The sequence below is a fragment of the Monodelphis domestica genome, chromosome X, assembly GCF_027887165.1.
Source record: "Monodelphis domestica isolate mMonDom1 chromosome X, mMonDom1.pri, whole genome shotgun sequence".
Classification (NCBI taxonomy): Eukaryota; Metazoa; Chordata; class Mammalia; order Didelphimorphia; family Didelphidae; genus Monodelphis; species Monodelphis domestica.
This window is the reverse complement of record NC_077235.1, coordinates 69,912,299-69,924,566: the sequence shown is the minus strand read 5'-3', so window position 1 is coordinate 69,924,566 and position 12,268 is coordinate 69,912,299. Positions and strand designations below refer to the sequence as shown.

The following is a 12,268-nucleotide window of genomic DNA, read 5'->3' as shown; positions in this document are numbered from 1 at the left end:
GAGAGAGGCAGAGATAGACAGAGATCCAGAGAGAGGCCAGGAGGAACACGAGAGGTTGAGGACCGTCTGGAGGTGGGGAAGAGACTGGGGAGTTTTCTGTCCCGGGATGACTAAGGAACCCAAGGGAGGTGATAGCATCAGGGAGAGGGAGAAAGCGTTCGGGGCCCAGGACGGAGAGTGCCACCAAATGTACCATTTTCTCATTGCCCACTGAGAACTTTCTGCCAGTGTGGAGATGGGGGTGGGGCGCTGAAAAGAAGCAGCGCCGACGAAGTCGCCCCCCCCCCCTGCACAGGCGCAGAAGAAGCTACGCCGCTGTCGCCCACACACTGAGGGAGGGGTCGCTGCAGAGAGTGTGCTGCGCGCAGACGCACCGCCATTTGGATCCACCCCTCCCCATTTCCCCGGCTGCTGCTGCTGGTGGTGCATCCCACCTCAGCGCTCCAGCCTCTTTCCCTTCCCCTTTTCCTGGGTCGCCACACAGGTACCGGAGGAAGCCTAAGGTGGAGTTGCTGCCACAGATTGGGTTCTGGGCCTTGTTGCTGCTGGTGGTCTCGGGCTGAGTGGTGAGGGGGACCCGGCTCGCGTGCTCGTGCGGGGAAGGGGGGCGGCGTGGCCGCGGCGGTTGGCGGGGCAGGGGGGAAGCGGGCCCCGGGACTGCCGCCGCTTCTGCTGGGCCTTGGCGGTTTCGGGCTTCCTCGGTGTTAGGTCCCGAGAACCGGGGTCCCGTGGGGCTGGCGCCGTGAGGCTCTGAGGGAGCTCCGTCGCACATTGTTCCTTTCTGCCGGGACTCGGTTGTGGCTCGCGGGGTCTAAGGGCTGCATAGAGGCGCCCTCGGGTTGAGCCTCCTAGTGGAGGAGGAGGAGGGCGGGAAAAGGAGTGAGAGGAGGGGAGCGGAGCGGAGCGGAGAGGAGGGAGAGGGAAAAAAGGGAGAAGAAGACAAGCATCGCCAGATAGGGCTCTTCTATTCTGACCCAATGGCTGAGGGAAGAGAGGACCTTGTCCCTCTGGCTGCCGAAGAGCAGCAAGGAGCAGCAAAGGCTGAGCCGGAGGGAGAGTTGGCTGAGCAGGAGGAGCAGGAGAGCCTCCTTTTACAGGATGAGCCTCATGGAAGTGCTGCTGCTTCTCCGTTGTCCGTAGGAGAAGTCGGCATTGTAGAGAGTATACAGCTGGAGAACTTTATGTGCCATTCCAGGCTTGGACCAGTGCAATTTGGGCCCAATGTCAACTTTGTGGTGGGCCAAAGAGGCAAAAGTGCATTGCTCACAGCTCTCCTCCTTGGTCTTGGTGGAAAGTCCTTAGGATCGCCTTTAAAAGAGTTTGTGAAAGATGGCGAGGCTTCAGCAAACATCTTGATCACATTAAGTAACAGAGGGGAGAATGCGTACAAACCTGACTCGTATGGGGACTCCATAATTGTGCATCAGTGCATCAGTGTAAGTGGGACTGTGAGTTACAAACTAAAAGACCAATCAGGAAGTGTAATTACTTCTAAGAAAGCAGAACTTGCAGAAATTCTTGAACATTTTAACATACGAGTAGATAATCCAATGACCATTTTACAACAAGAGATGGGCAGGCAGTTATTGCAAACAAGAAGTGATGGAGAGAGATACAAATTCTTTCAGAAAGTGACCCAGCTTGAACAGATGCATAACGATTACTTATGCATTTTGGAGAGAAAAGCCAGGACTCAGGATCAGATAGAACAAGGAGAAAAGCAGCTTCTGGAGCTAAAACAGCAGGGCATCGAGGTAGAACAGTGTTTCCAGAGTATGGCTGCCTCAAGGAAGAGATTAGAGGATCTGAAACATGAGATGGCTTGGGCAGTAGTGAATGAATCAGAAAGACAAATTGAAGATATGATAAGTAATATAAATATTGGAGACCAGGATACTATCAGATTAAATCAGAAACTGGAGGCAAGTCAGGCCAAATTTAATGAAACAACCGAGAAGTTAAAAGAAGTTCAGGAGAAGTTGGACAAGTTAAACAAAGAAACCATTGAGTTAGAGATTGAAAGCATTCAGGCAAGAGACAATATAAATAGAAAGAAAAAGGCCTATGAGGAAGCTGAAGATTTATATAATTCTTCCCAAAATGAATTAAAGCAATTAGAGAAGGAAAAAGAACATTGCAACCAAATGGAAAACCTGAAAAAGAGTATGGAGCAATCAAAGTTAGAAAAACAGGAAAAAATTGCCATGTTGAAGGAAGAGTTAAATAAGTATAAAGATCAGGAAAATTCATTTTTTGAAAAGTTGGAACACCTTCAGGAAGCTATAGAAAAAGACAATGAAGAACATTCTAGACTTAAGAGAGAAGTATCAGATGTGCAGCAAACGCTAAATGATAAACAACAACAGCTAAACCACTTAAAAGATTGTAAAGCTAGTCCACTAAAAATATTTGAACCACAAATTCCAGCCCTTCTTGAAGCAATAGACAATGCTGACAGAGAAGGGCTCTTCACTACCAAACCTAAAGGTCCACTAGGAGGTTACATTCATCTCCAGGACCCTGAATTTGCTTTAGCTGTTGAGGCCTGTTTAAAGGACCTCCTTCTTGCCTTTTGTTGTAACACCTTCAAAGATGAGGAAGTACTTCAGACACTTATGAAAAGGTTTTATCCAGTAGGCTCTCCACGACCACAGATAATTGTGTCAGCATTTAAGAATGAGATATATGATATGACAAACAGAGCAGCTCATCACCCAGAGTTTCCAACAGTTCTCACAGCTTTAAAAATAGATGATGCAGTGGTGGCCAATGCTTTGATTGACATGAGAGGGATAGAGTCAGTGCTGCTTATTAAAAGTAACTCTTTGGCTCGTACAGTAATGCAAGTTCAGGAACCCCCCAAGAACTGTCGTGAAGCTTTTACCGCTGATGGTGACCAGGTGTTTGAGCGACGCTATTATTCATGTGACAAATCAAGACCTACTTACTTGATTGATTTTGAGGTAGAAATAAATCATTTGGAGAAAGTTGTAGAAAACACAGTGGCACAGTTGTCTGTATATCAGCAATGTGCAAATTCACTTGAAAATGATATCAGAAAGAATGAAGAAACTGTTAATAATCATCGTCTGCATTTAAAAGAAATAGCAATTAGAGTAATAAAAATAAACATGCAAATAAAAGATCTTGAAAAAGAAGGAACCCAGTCAATAGGGTTCTCAACTCAGGAAAAAGTTAAAGAAATTGAAAAACAGATGGAACAGGTTGAGGAAAAGATGAAAGTTCAGATGGAAGAGATGAAGGACTTAAGACAAGAGATAATAGATGCTGAACAGAGACACGAAAGCATTAAGATGAAAATTCAGCAAGTTCAGGAATTATCAGAATCTTTTAGGCAAGAACTAAGCCAGATTAATTTAGAAATGGACTCTGAAAAACGATGCCTACGACATTATCAAGATAGACTTAAACACCACACAAATTCTCTCCAAGTGAAAAAAGAAGAGCTGACCAAGAAAGAGAAAGAATTAGAGAAAGAGACTGCTCAGGCCAAATACATTTGCCCAGAGCGAAAAGAAATTGAGAAATCTACTGCTGCTCTTGATAAAGAAATTGCTTTTTTAAAACAAAAGATACAATCAGAAAACACCCGTCACAGAAGCAGAGAAGAAATAATAAGGCAGTTCCAACAAATAAAAGAAAGATATAATGCTCTAGATGTTAAAGTGAAGAATTTAAGAAATTGTATTAAATCACTGGATCAAACATCAGTGCAAAGATATGAATTATACCAGCAATTTAGAAGAAGTCTTGCTTTACGATGCAGGTTGTACTTTGACAGTTTTCTATCTCAGTTGGCCCTCTCAGGAGAAATAAGGTTTGATCATGCACATGAAACCCTTTCTGTAAGAGTCCAGCGTGGAGAAGGAAATACAGCTGGTTTGGGTAGCATAGAGCTGCAATCAGGGAGTGAAAACTCTTTTTCAAACTTTTTTTTCATTCTTTCTTTATGGTACATCACAGAGGGTCCCTTCAGATGCCTAGATGCATTTGATAGTTATTTGGACCCAAGCAGTAGAAGAATTGCCTTAAACATGATCCTCAAGATTGCACAATCCCAGCAGTTCCGTCAGTTCATCCTACTCACTCCACAAAGCCTGAGCTTTCTTTCGCCAAGTTCTCTGATAAAAATAATCCATGTACCTGATACTGAAAGAGAACAGAGAACCCTGCATTTTCGACGAGTTCGTGAAGACGAGGAAGAAGATTGAAGATGATTTATAATTTTTTAAAATAAGTTTTATTGATATTTTCTGGGTTTTTTTTACGTCACCATAGTATCCCATGTATCCCTCCTCACCATCTCCCAGAGCATATGACAAATACCATTTTTTTTTTAGAGGAAAAAGAAAAGGGAAAAGTTAGCACAACTGATTGATATATATGTATATGAAAACGAGCAATATTTGACATCTCTGGATCTCCCACCTCCATGCAGGGCTTTTTTGAGATGTTTACAATTTTATGATGTTTATAATTTATGTATGTATATATAATTTATAATGTTTATAATTTCGAGTTGTTTGATATGTCAGTGGTCTATTTACAATGTTATTGCTGTGTATGTTATTTTCTTGTCTCTGCTTACATCATTCTATATCAATATTTTTCCATGCTTCACATTTCATTTTTTTTCACATTTTATAAAACCAAACCAAACACTTCCATTTATGTTTAGCTTACTTTTCTTTCCAACGACATAATAAATCCTATCCATAAGTGTCCCAGCTCCTCCCCATCCTTCCCGCATCACAGAAGATATCATCAGGGAGACTAACAAGTACGTATAAATTAAATCATTCATATTTTACCTTTATATTTACTTTATGCAGGTAATACTCAGTTTATTCTTCCAGCATTAAATCTGTAGCTTTGTATAATGTTCTACTCATTTTACTGTTCATTATTGTGTATATTCTTTCCAAGTGTTTTTTTTTTTAATCAGTCTGCTCATTTCTTATGGTGCAGTAATGTTCTATTGCAATCTCATAATAGTTTATTTAGCCATTCCCCAATTCATAGGCATCCCCTCAATTTTCGATTATTTGTCACCATTAAGAGTTGCTATAAATATTTGGGAATTTATAGGTTTTTTTCCTCTTTCCCTGATCTCCTTGGGAAACAGACATAACACACATATCACAAGACAAAAACAGACAAAAAACAATTTTCTCAAGATATCTGCAGTTGTGTCAATATTTCACTACTTTGAAGAAATAATTAATAATTTAAAGCATTTCAGAAATATATATATATATATATATATATATATATATACACATATATATATTTCTTCTTCCAAGTGGTAGACTGTATGGCGATGCTTTAAAAGATGAAAAGAGCCAGGAAATACATTTCATGTATTGTTTTGAAAAAGTATAGCATTCATAGTATTGGTTGTAAATACCATTTAAACTATCTTTTATAAATTCATCTCACTTAGGAGAAGATGTATAACAAGCCTTTTTTTTTTTTAATGGCCATAGAGGCTTCTACATGAGAGAGGCTAAGGACTAGCTTCTAGGAGAAGACACTCTGTTGCCCCGTACCACACATTGATGGGTCTTTCCCATTGGCTGTGTAGTCAGAACAGGCTATGTCTTACACTCTCCAAACTAGAACATTCTCACTCTCTTTTCCAGAAAGAAGTGATAATCATTTTCACCCACAGTATGGGTGACATGAGCTAAAACAGGGTTAGGGTTTTGTTGTTTTCTCTCCTTGTCAGTTCTAGGTGCAAGTGATGGAATCCCCAGACCTGGAATTGATCCATGATGACCTTGGAAGCAGAATTCCAGTCCAGAAGGTGCAGCTGGCTCCAACAGAGAATTCCTGAGAAACCAGGGTGCCTGGGATTCAATGCCAAGGGTGGTATCTGGGCTTTGAACTTGGTGGGATATAGAAACTTAGCTAAAATATAAACCTAATCCCTTTCCCTCCTTAGAGACTATTGTGGGGCGGGATTCTATCCTCTCACACCCCCCACTGTGTGTGTAAATAAGTGGAACTGGCACATGAGACCTCTAAAATTGAGGGAACGTAGATTAGAACCAATGGTGGAGACTAGACACTTCTCCCAATCCCTTTAAGGTTATTGGAAAACCCTTTTGGAGGGAAGAGTGAAATGTAACATGCCTGGCTTTGGGAGGGGGTCAGGACAGAGGATCACTGTTAATTTGCCTCTGATTTTTATGTTATTTTTGCAAAATTCCAATAATTTTTTAGACATAAAAAGAATCTTTTAGTTTCTCTAGAAAAACTAAAAAACTTCTCTAGTCTAAAAACCATTTCTTGTCACTTTGGAAGGAATAAAAGATAAGAACAAAAGGCCATCCTAAGTAAACTAGAATAAGAGTAGAAACCAAACAATCACAGATTACCTCTAGTCTGGTTCAGAGCATTGCCTTGCTACTGAAGTGGTTGCCTTATCAACCTGTTGTTATTACAGTTGGATTCTGGAGTGGGTTTATTGCTTTGGCATAACTGACTCCATTTTGTATTATGTTGTTTTTCAATTGTATCCAGTCCAACTCTTCTGACCCTGTGGAAAGTTCCTTAGGGTTCACTTGGCAAAGATACTGGAGTGACTTGCTATTTCCTTCTCCATTGGATCATTGACATATAGAGGTTAAGTGACTTGCCTATGGTCACAGAGCTAGGCAGTTTTCTGAGAATGGATCTGAACTCAGGTGTTCCTTAGTTCAGGCCTAGCACTGTCCACTGTCCCACCTAGGAGCCCCATTTTGAATTGTACTATTTTATGATAGAAATATTTCGGTATTTGCTAAAGATATTGAGACAAACATGTATGTTATGTCTAGATAAATGGCATATGTGAGTTTATAAAAACTATTAAATACATAACACCTCCAGAGAGGATAGACTACTAGTGGCAAAATTTGTTAAACAATCTCATCATTAGCATATCATCAACTACCAATCAAATTAATTGGCAAACAAATTAGGCAACCATTCACCAATCAGAACATAGGTTTAACTGAGTATTACTTAAAGCTATAAGAAACCAACTGGAGGCCCCAGACTGGGGCTCTCTTCTGGCAGATGACAATAAACTTTTAACTTATTTCAGTTCTGGATTTGTTCTCTGCCATGATAATTAACAATTATGACATCAAGAAGTGGGGTTCAATGGTTATGCTTTCAGAAGCAAGGCCCCAATTGGCATGGCAGAGAACCAAATGAACTCAAACCTTAGGGTTTGAGCAGAACACAACCCTTGGACTCTGCATAATGTAGGGTCCTGTGACAATTTGACATGGGGAATTTGGGGTATAGCCCTGCCCTAGCATAACTACCATAACCACCTTTATTGGCAAATTAGTATTCCTATTGGGTTGATCAACAAAGGGTTTGGGGTGGCAGATCTGTCATCTTTTAATTCAGTCCATATTGCTCTGGCAAATATCTTTCTATATCTCCTTTTTTCCCTCTTCATCTTTCCCTCAACCATCCTGTGGTCATTAAAAATAAGCCAGATACCTGTGTCTGTGACTATCCTGGTGGCAGCTGCTTTGGTATCCTGGTGAATATGACACTCATCCAATATTCAAATGGGCCTCCATTTGAACCACGTGATCCACTGGGAGGAAATCTCTGTTCTGTTTAAACTATTGACCAGAATTGAGCTATTCACAGGCCAAAGCCTCCTATCCCAGCAATTAGGAATCTTTTATTTCTTTTTATCCTCCCTAACAAGCTCCTCATATAAACTTTTCTCTTCTGTGATTTATTTGGCCAAGAAGATTAAATTGTTAGAAAAAAATTTTTTTAAACCCATACCTTCTGTCTTGGAATCAATATTGTGTATTGGTTCCCAGGCAGAGAAGTGGTAAGGGCTAGATAATGGAGCAGGAAATGGCTGAGGCCAGATTTGAACCCAGGACTCCTATCTTTATACCTGGTTCTCAAACCAATGAGCCACCTAGCTGCTCCTTGCTGGGCAAGATTAATCAAGTTTCTTACTTGAAACAGTTCTCCCAGCTTTCTGTAATCTAATGGTTAACTCTCCTGAAAGATCCTTTCTCTGTCATTTCAACTCTGATCAGGTTGATATTACAGAGATAAAATCAGACAAGCAAAGATTTTCTTTCTAGAAAGTCTTTTTACTGGTTTATTATTCAATTCAATTACTATTTGGGACATTACAAACTCATTAGAGACTAAATTTGTAACAAACAATACCTTTGTTGTAAATTTCCAAATTATGAATTGAAGATTTTTGTAAATGCTGAAATATTTTAAGAAGAAAATTAGAATTGGAAAAATTAAAGCAACTCTGCAGTACCACCTTTCAAATTGGCTAAAATTATCAAAAAAGAAAATGACAAATTTTGAAGATAATGATGTTGAAAAATTGGGAAATGGTCGATGGAGTTGTAAACTGATCCAGTGATTTGTGAGAAACAATTTGAAACTTTTTACAGCCAAAGGGCTGTAAAACTGCTTACACTTTGATCCAGTAATGCCACTACTAAGTCCATATCTCAATGAGATATGGACTTATATGTTAAAAATGATTTATAGATGGTGTTTTTGGTAGCAAAAGAAGTGGAAATTATGGGAATGTTCATCAGTTGGAAAATAACTGAACAAGTTGTACATATTTGTGATGGAATGTTATTTTGCTCCAAGAAGTGACAAAGACTGTTTTTGAAAAACATGAACTGATGCAAAGTAAAATTTGCAGAACAAAGAGAACATTCTACATAGCGACAACAAGATCACAGTAACAACAACAAGATCACAGTAACAACAGCAATCTGTGAATGACTTAACCATTCTGACCAATACAAAGGACAACTCCAAAGGACTTGCCATGAAAAATGCTATCCACTTCCAAAGAGAGAACTGATGGAGTCTTGAGAGCATAATTTTTTCACTTTGTTTTTCTTGCTTGTATTTTGTTTGCAATATGACTAATGTGAAAAACATGTTTTGCATTATTTCCCATGTATAATTAGTAGCACTTTTTTGCCTTCTCAATGGGTGGGGAAAGGGGGAGAAAATTCAGAACTCAAAATTTTTAAAAATAAATTTATTAAAAAAAGAAATGAGAAATCGTGAAAAGATGAGAATGTGAGACTGCCACCATAAATCTTTGGAATGGAGCTAGCTGAAAATAGCTCTATAATTTGAGATATTAGCAGCCTTGAAAAAATTAAATGATGCTACTTAATGACTGATTATAAATACAAATTTGATTTCATTGAATTTCTCCTGACACTTAATAATATAGACACATTTGAAATGAGATGTGTTCTTTTGTTAGGTTAATTGTAATATTTGACTATGGATAGATCAAACCTTAATGGAAAATACATCTGATATTTGGCATTAAGGCAATATATTTAGAAACTGCATGAATAAGAATTAAAAGTGTAATTACATTAGTTTTTTTGAATGCAATTAGTACAGAATGCCAAATGGATAAATGGATGAAGTGATTTTTCTATGTAAGATGATTCTGAAATGCATTCAACCAAATTGATCTTATTTAATTGTTGTTGGTAATAAGTTTTGTGTTATGTTTTCAAAATCCATAATTGTGTTTATGTATTTGTTAGTCTTAATTTTTCCTGTATTGTGATTTTGGGGAAATCATTCTGTAAGAAATACTATTAATTTGAAAAGATGCCTAGCCATGAATAACTGAGATCAAATTGCTTACCATCTCTGGAAAGAGAGGGAGATAGACAATTTGGATCTTATAAATTATGCAGAAAATTGGTATTACATATAATTAGTAAAGTAAGATATCTTTTAAAAAAGAAAAAGAAAAGATGCCTAGGGAGTAATACAACTGTATAATTGGAAAATTAAATTTTGATAGAAACTGTTATGTTTTTTGAATCAAATATTTTATTGGGTGCATTTTGCTTTAAAATGATTAATAACTTTTGTAAATATCTGTGAAGTTCTTTGGGGAATTGCCAGATTTTCTGTTTCCTGGGTTATCAGTTTTAGTGAGATTGTAAAATCGTATTACTTTATGAGAGAAGTTGCTAAAATAACAAAGTGTTTTAATGGGAACTTGTTTCTCCCACAACTGAGGGTTTACAAGTCTATTTTATAAAATGTGATTTGTATTTAATAGATTGAATGTTGTTTATAGAAATTGCGAAAGTGCACCTGGGATATATGTATTGACGTTACTTTGAGCAAATTTAGTATAAACAAGTCTAAGATTTATTTTTGTCTTAGGGGGGTTAATGTGTAATACTTTCAGATATGGATATCGGTCTGCTTTAAGAACTATGGTAGTCATTGTTCTGTATTTTGAGTGAAATGTGATGTATTCTCTGTTATGTGTGTAATCACAGAATGTGATTATTTTCTTAATTTCAAATGATTGATTTCTGTTCCAACATGGATTTAAATTGGAAAGAATGATAAGGCTTGTAAGTGCTTTTTGTTTAGTATTATTGCAACAACATGAAAAAAATTCAAGAGAATATAATTAGATATTTTTCAGCTTTCTGATTTCAGGTATGATTGTCTGATTTGTCATTCAGCCAATAATTCAACATTTATGGGAAATGCCATGGGCTGCTTATAGGACCTGCAGTCTGAAACTGTTACCGGCGGATGTATGTTCCTGGGAAAGTTGAGAGGACGACCTTGCTAATGCAATGGGCTGCTTAAAGGACCTGCAGTCTGAAACTGTTACCGGTGGATGTATGTTCCTGGGAAAGTTGAGAGGACGACCTTGCTAATGCAATGGTAGGATCCTCTTGGCTCAATTTCCTGTTTTGCAGTTTTCTTCCTAAAAAGGAAAATTTCCTACCTGCTTAATCCTGAGCCTGGCTACGATGCTCTGAATAATGTTGAGCTTTGCTTCATGGTTGGCTGTTCCAAAATTAAAGTTAACTATGACTCATACCTGTAATCAGACACAGCTAAATAAAATTTGTCCTATTATGTTCATCAGATCAGTCTGTACCCTTGAAGGGACAATCTTTGGGCTGAAACAGTAAAGCTCTGTAATAAGAGCAGATGAACTATGTGATGAATCATGTTGTTGCAATACTAAACATTTGAGTTTTTGTAATGGAATGCAGGTATGAAAGATCTTACTGTTTTTTTTTTAATTTTACTCTTCTGAATTTGTGATCACTTCTATTCATTTATAAGTTAGGTTCTTAAAGTATCTCATTCTTTCTGAATGATGTGAGGATAATATTAATCCTCGGGGGGGGGGGGCTGGCCAATTAGGATGAAGATGTAACTGTAATAAAGATGTAAAAATTTTAAGTTTCAAATTTTATGTAAAAGTTTGAAAATGTATTGGAGTGATAAATTTCTTCATCTTGAGAAAAGCAACAAAGTTAGATTTTTTTCTCTAAGCACTAAGACATATATGTTTGGCTTTCAGTTGTTTCTATCAAGACCAATGATAAAAGGACAAATATAAGTTTATTTCCATAAGGTGTGAACTGTTTTTTTCCACATGAATTAGATACTGAAAAACCAAATTTAACAGAAACATCCCTACAGAACTTCCTTTGGAATGAGGCTTGTTCCAGAATTTCCAAGGAATGTTTCCCAGTATCAGATGGCTACATAGGATAGCTGAGACCCAAAACAAAATAATCTGATTAAATTTAGTTTGTAAACTGACTTAGTTTACCTATAGATTGCTAAACTAGGTTAGTTCAATTTTTATGATATTAAAGGAAGCACGGGATTGTAAATTTGTCTTTTTAAAAAAAATTTTTTTGTGATACTTGTGGCCACATATGGTCTTTCAATGTATGGAAAAATATTCTTTGACTGTTTGAACCTCGCCCTGCGTGGCTGAGAAATAAGATTTGTTGCTTAACGACCAGATTTGTTTAATCCTGAGCTGTGAACCTGGGTTATGATCACCTGAAACCATTCAGTTCTTTTTTCTTGTTCTTTAGTTTGAATATTGTACAGTGTGTAACTTGGGGGTGGGGGGAGCAGGGAGGAATAGGTCACCCCTTCTTCAATATAACCTGTCAGACAACTTAATAAACTTCTTCATAAAGTATTTCAGTTCTGGGTTTGTTCTCTGTTGCAATAATCATCACAGATCAGTAGAACAGCTACTTTCTGGGCACCTTGAATTATACTTCCCAGGCATACATCCAATCTGCCTACATGAAAGGTCAGCTGTGTGGACCAGCTTCATTGTTTCCTATGTCAGGATCCCTCTTATGTGGGCAAGGTTGATTTGGGTCTTGTGCAAAGAATGAATTGACAGCTC

At 38.1% G+C, this 12,268-nt stretch overlaps 1 protein-coding gene across 1 annotated transcript; it reads left to right on the top strand.

Annotated features, from left to right (window-relative positions):
- Window positions 1–337: 337 nt before the first annotated feature.
- LOC130456158 (structural maintenance of chromosomes protein 6-like) lies at window positions 338–12,052 on the top strand. Its single transcript, XM_056809619.1, has one exon. It carries the CDS (start codon window positions 978–980, stop codon window positions 4,230–4,232), a length of 3,255 nt encoding a protein of 1,084 aa, XP_056665597.1. The 5' UTR covers window positions 338–977; the 3' UTR covers window positions 4,233–12,052.
- The last annotated feature ends 216 nt before the right edge of the window (window positions 12,053–12,268 follow it).

Excerpts from the sequence above, each read along its gene's own strand:
- LOC130456158 (XM_056809619.1), top strand. The coding sequence starts at position 978 with ATGGCTGAGGGAAGAGAGGACCTTGTCCCTCTGGCTGCCGAAGAGCAG.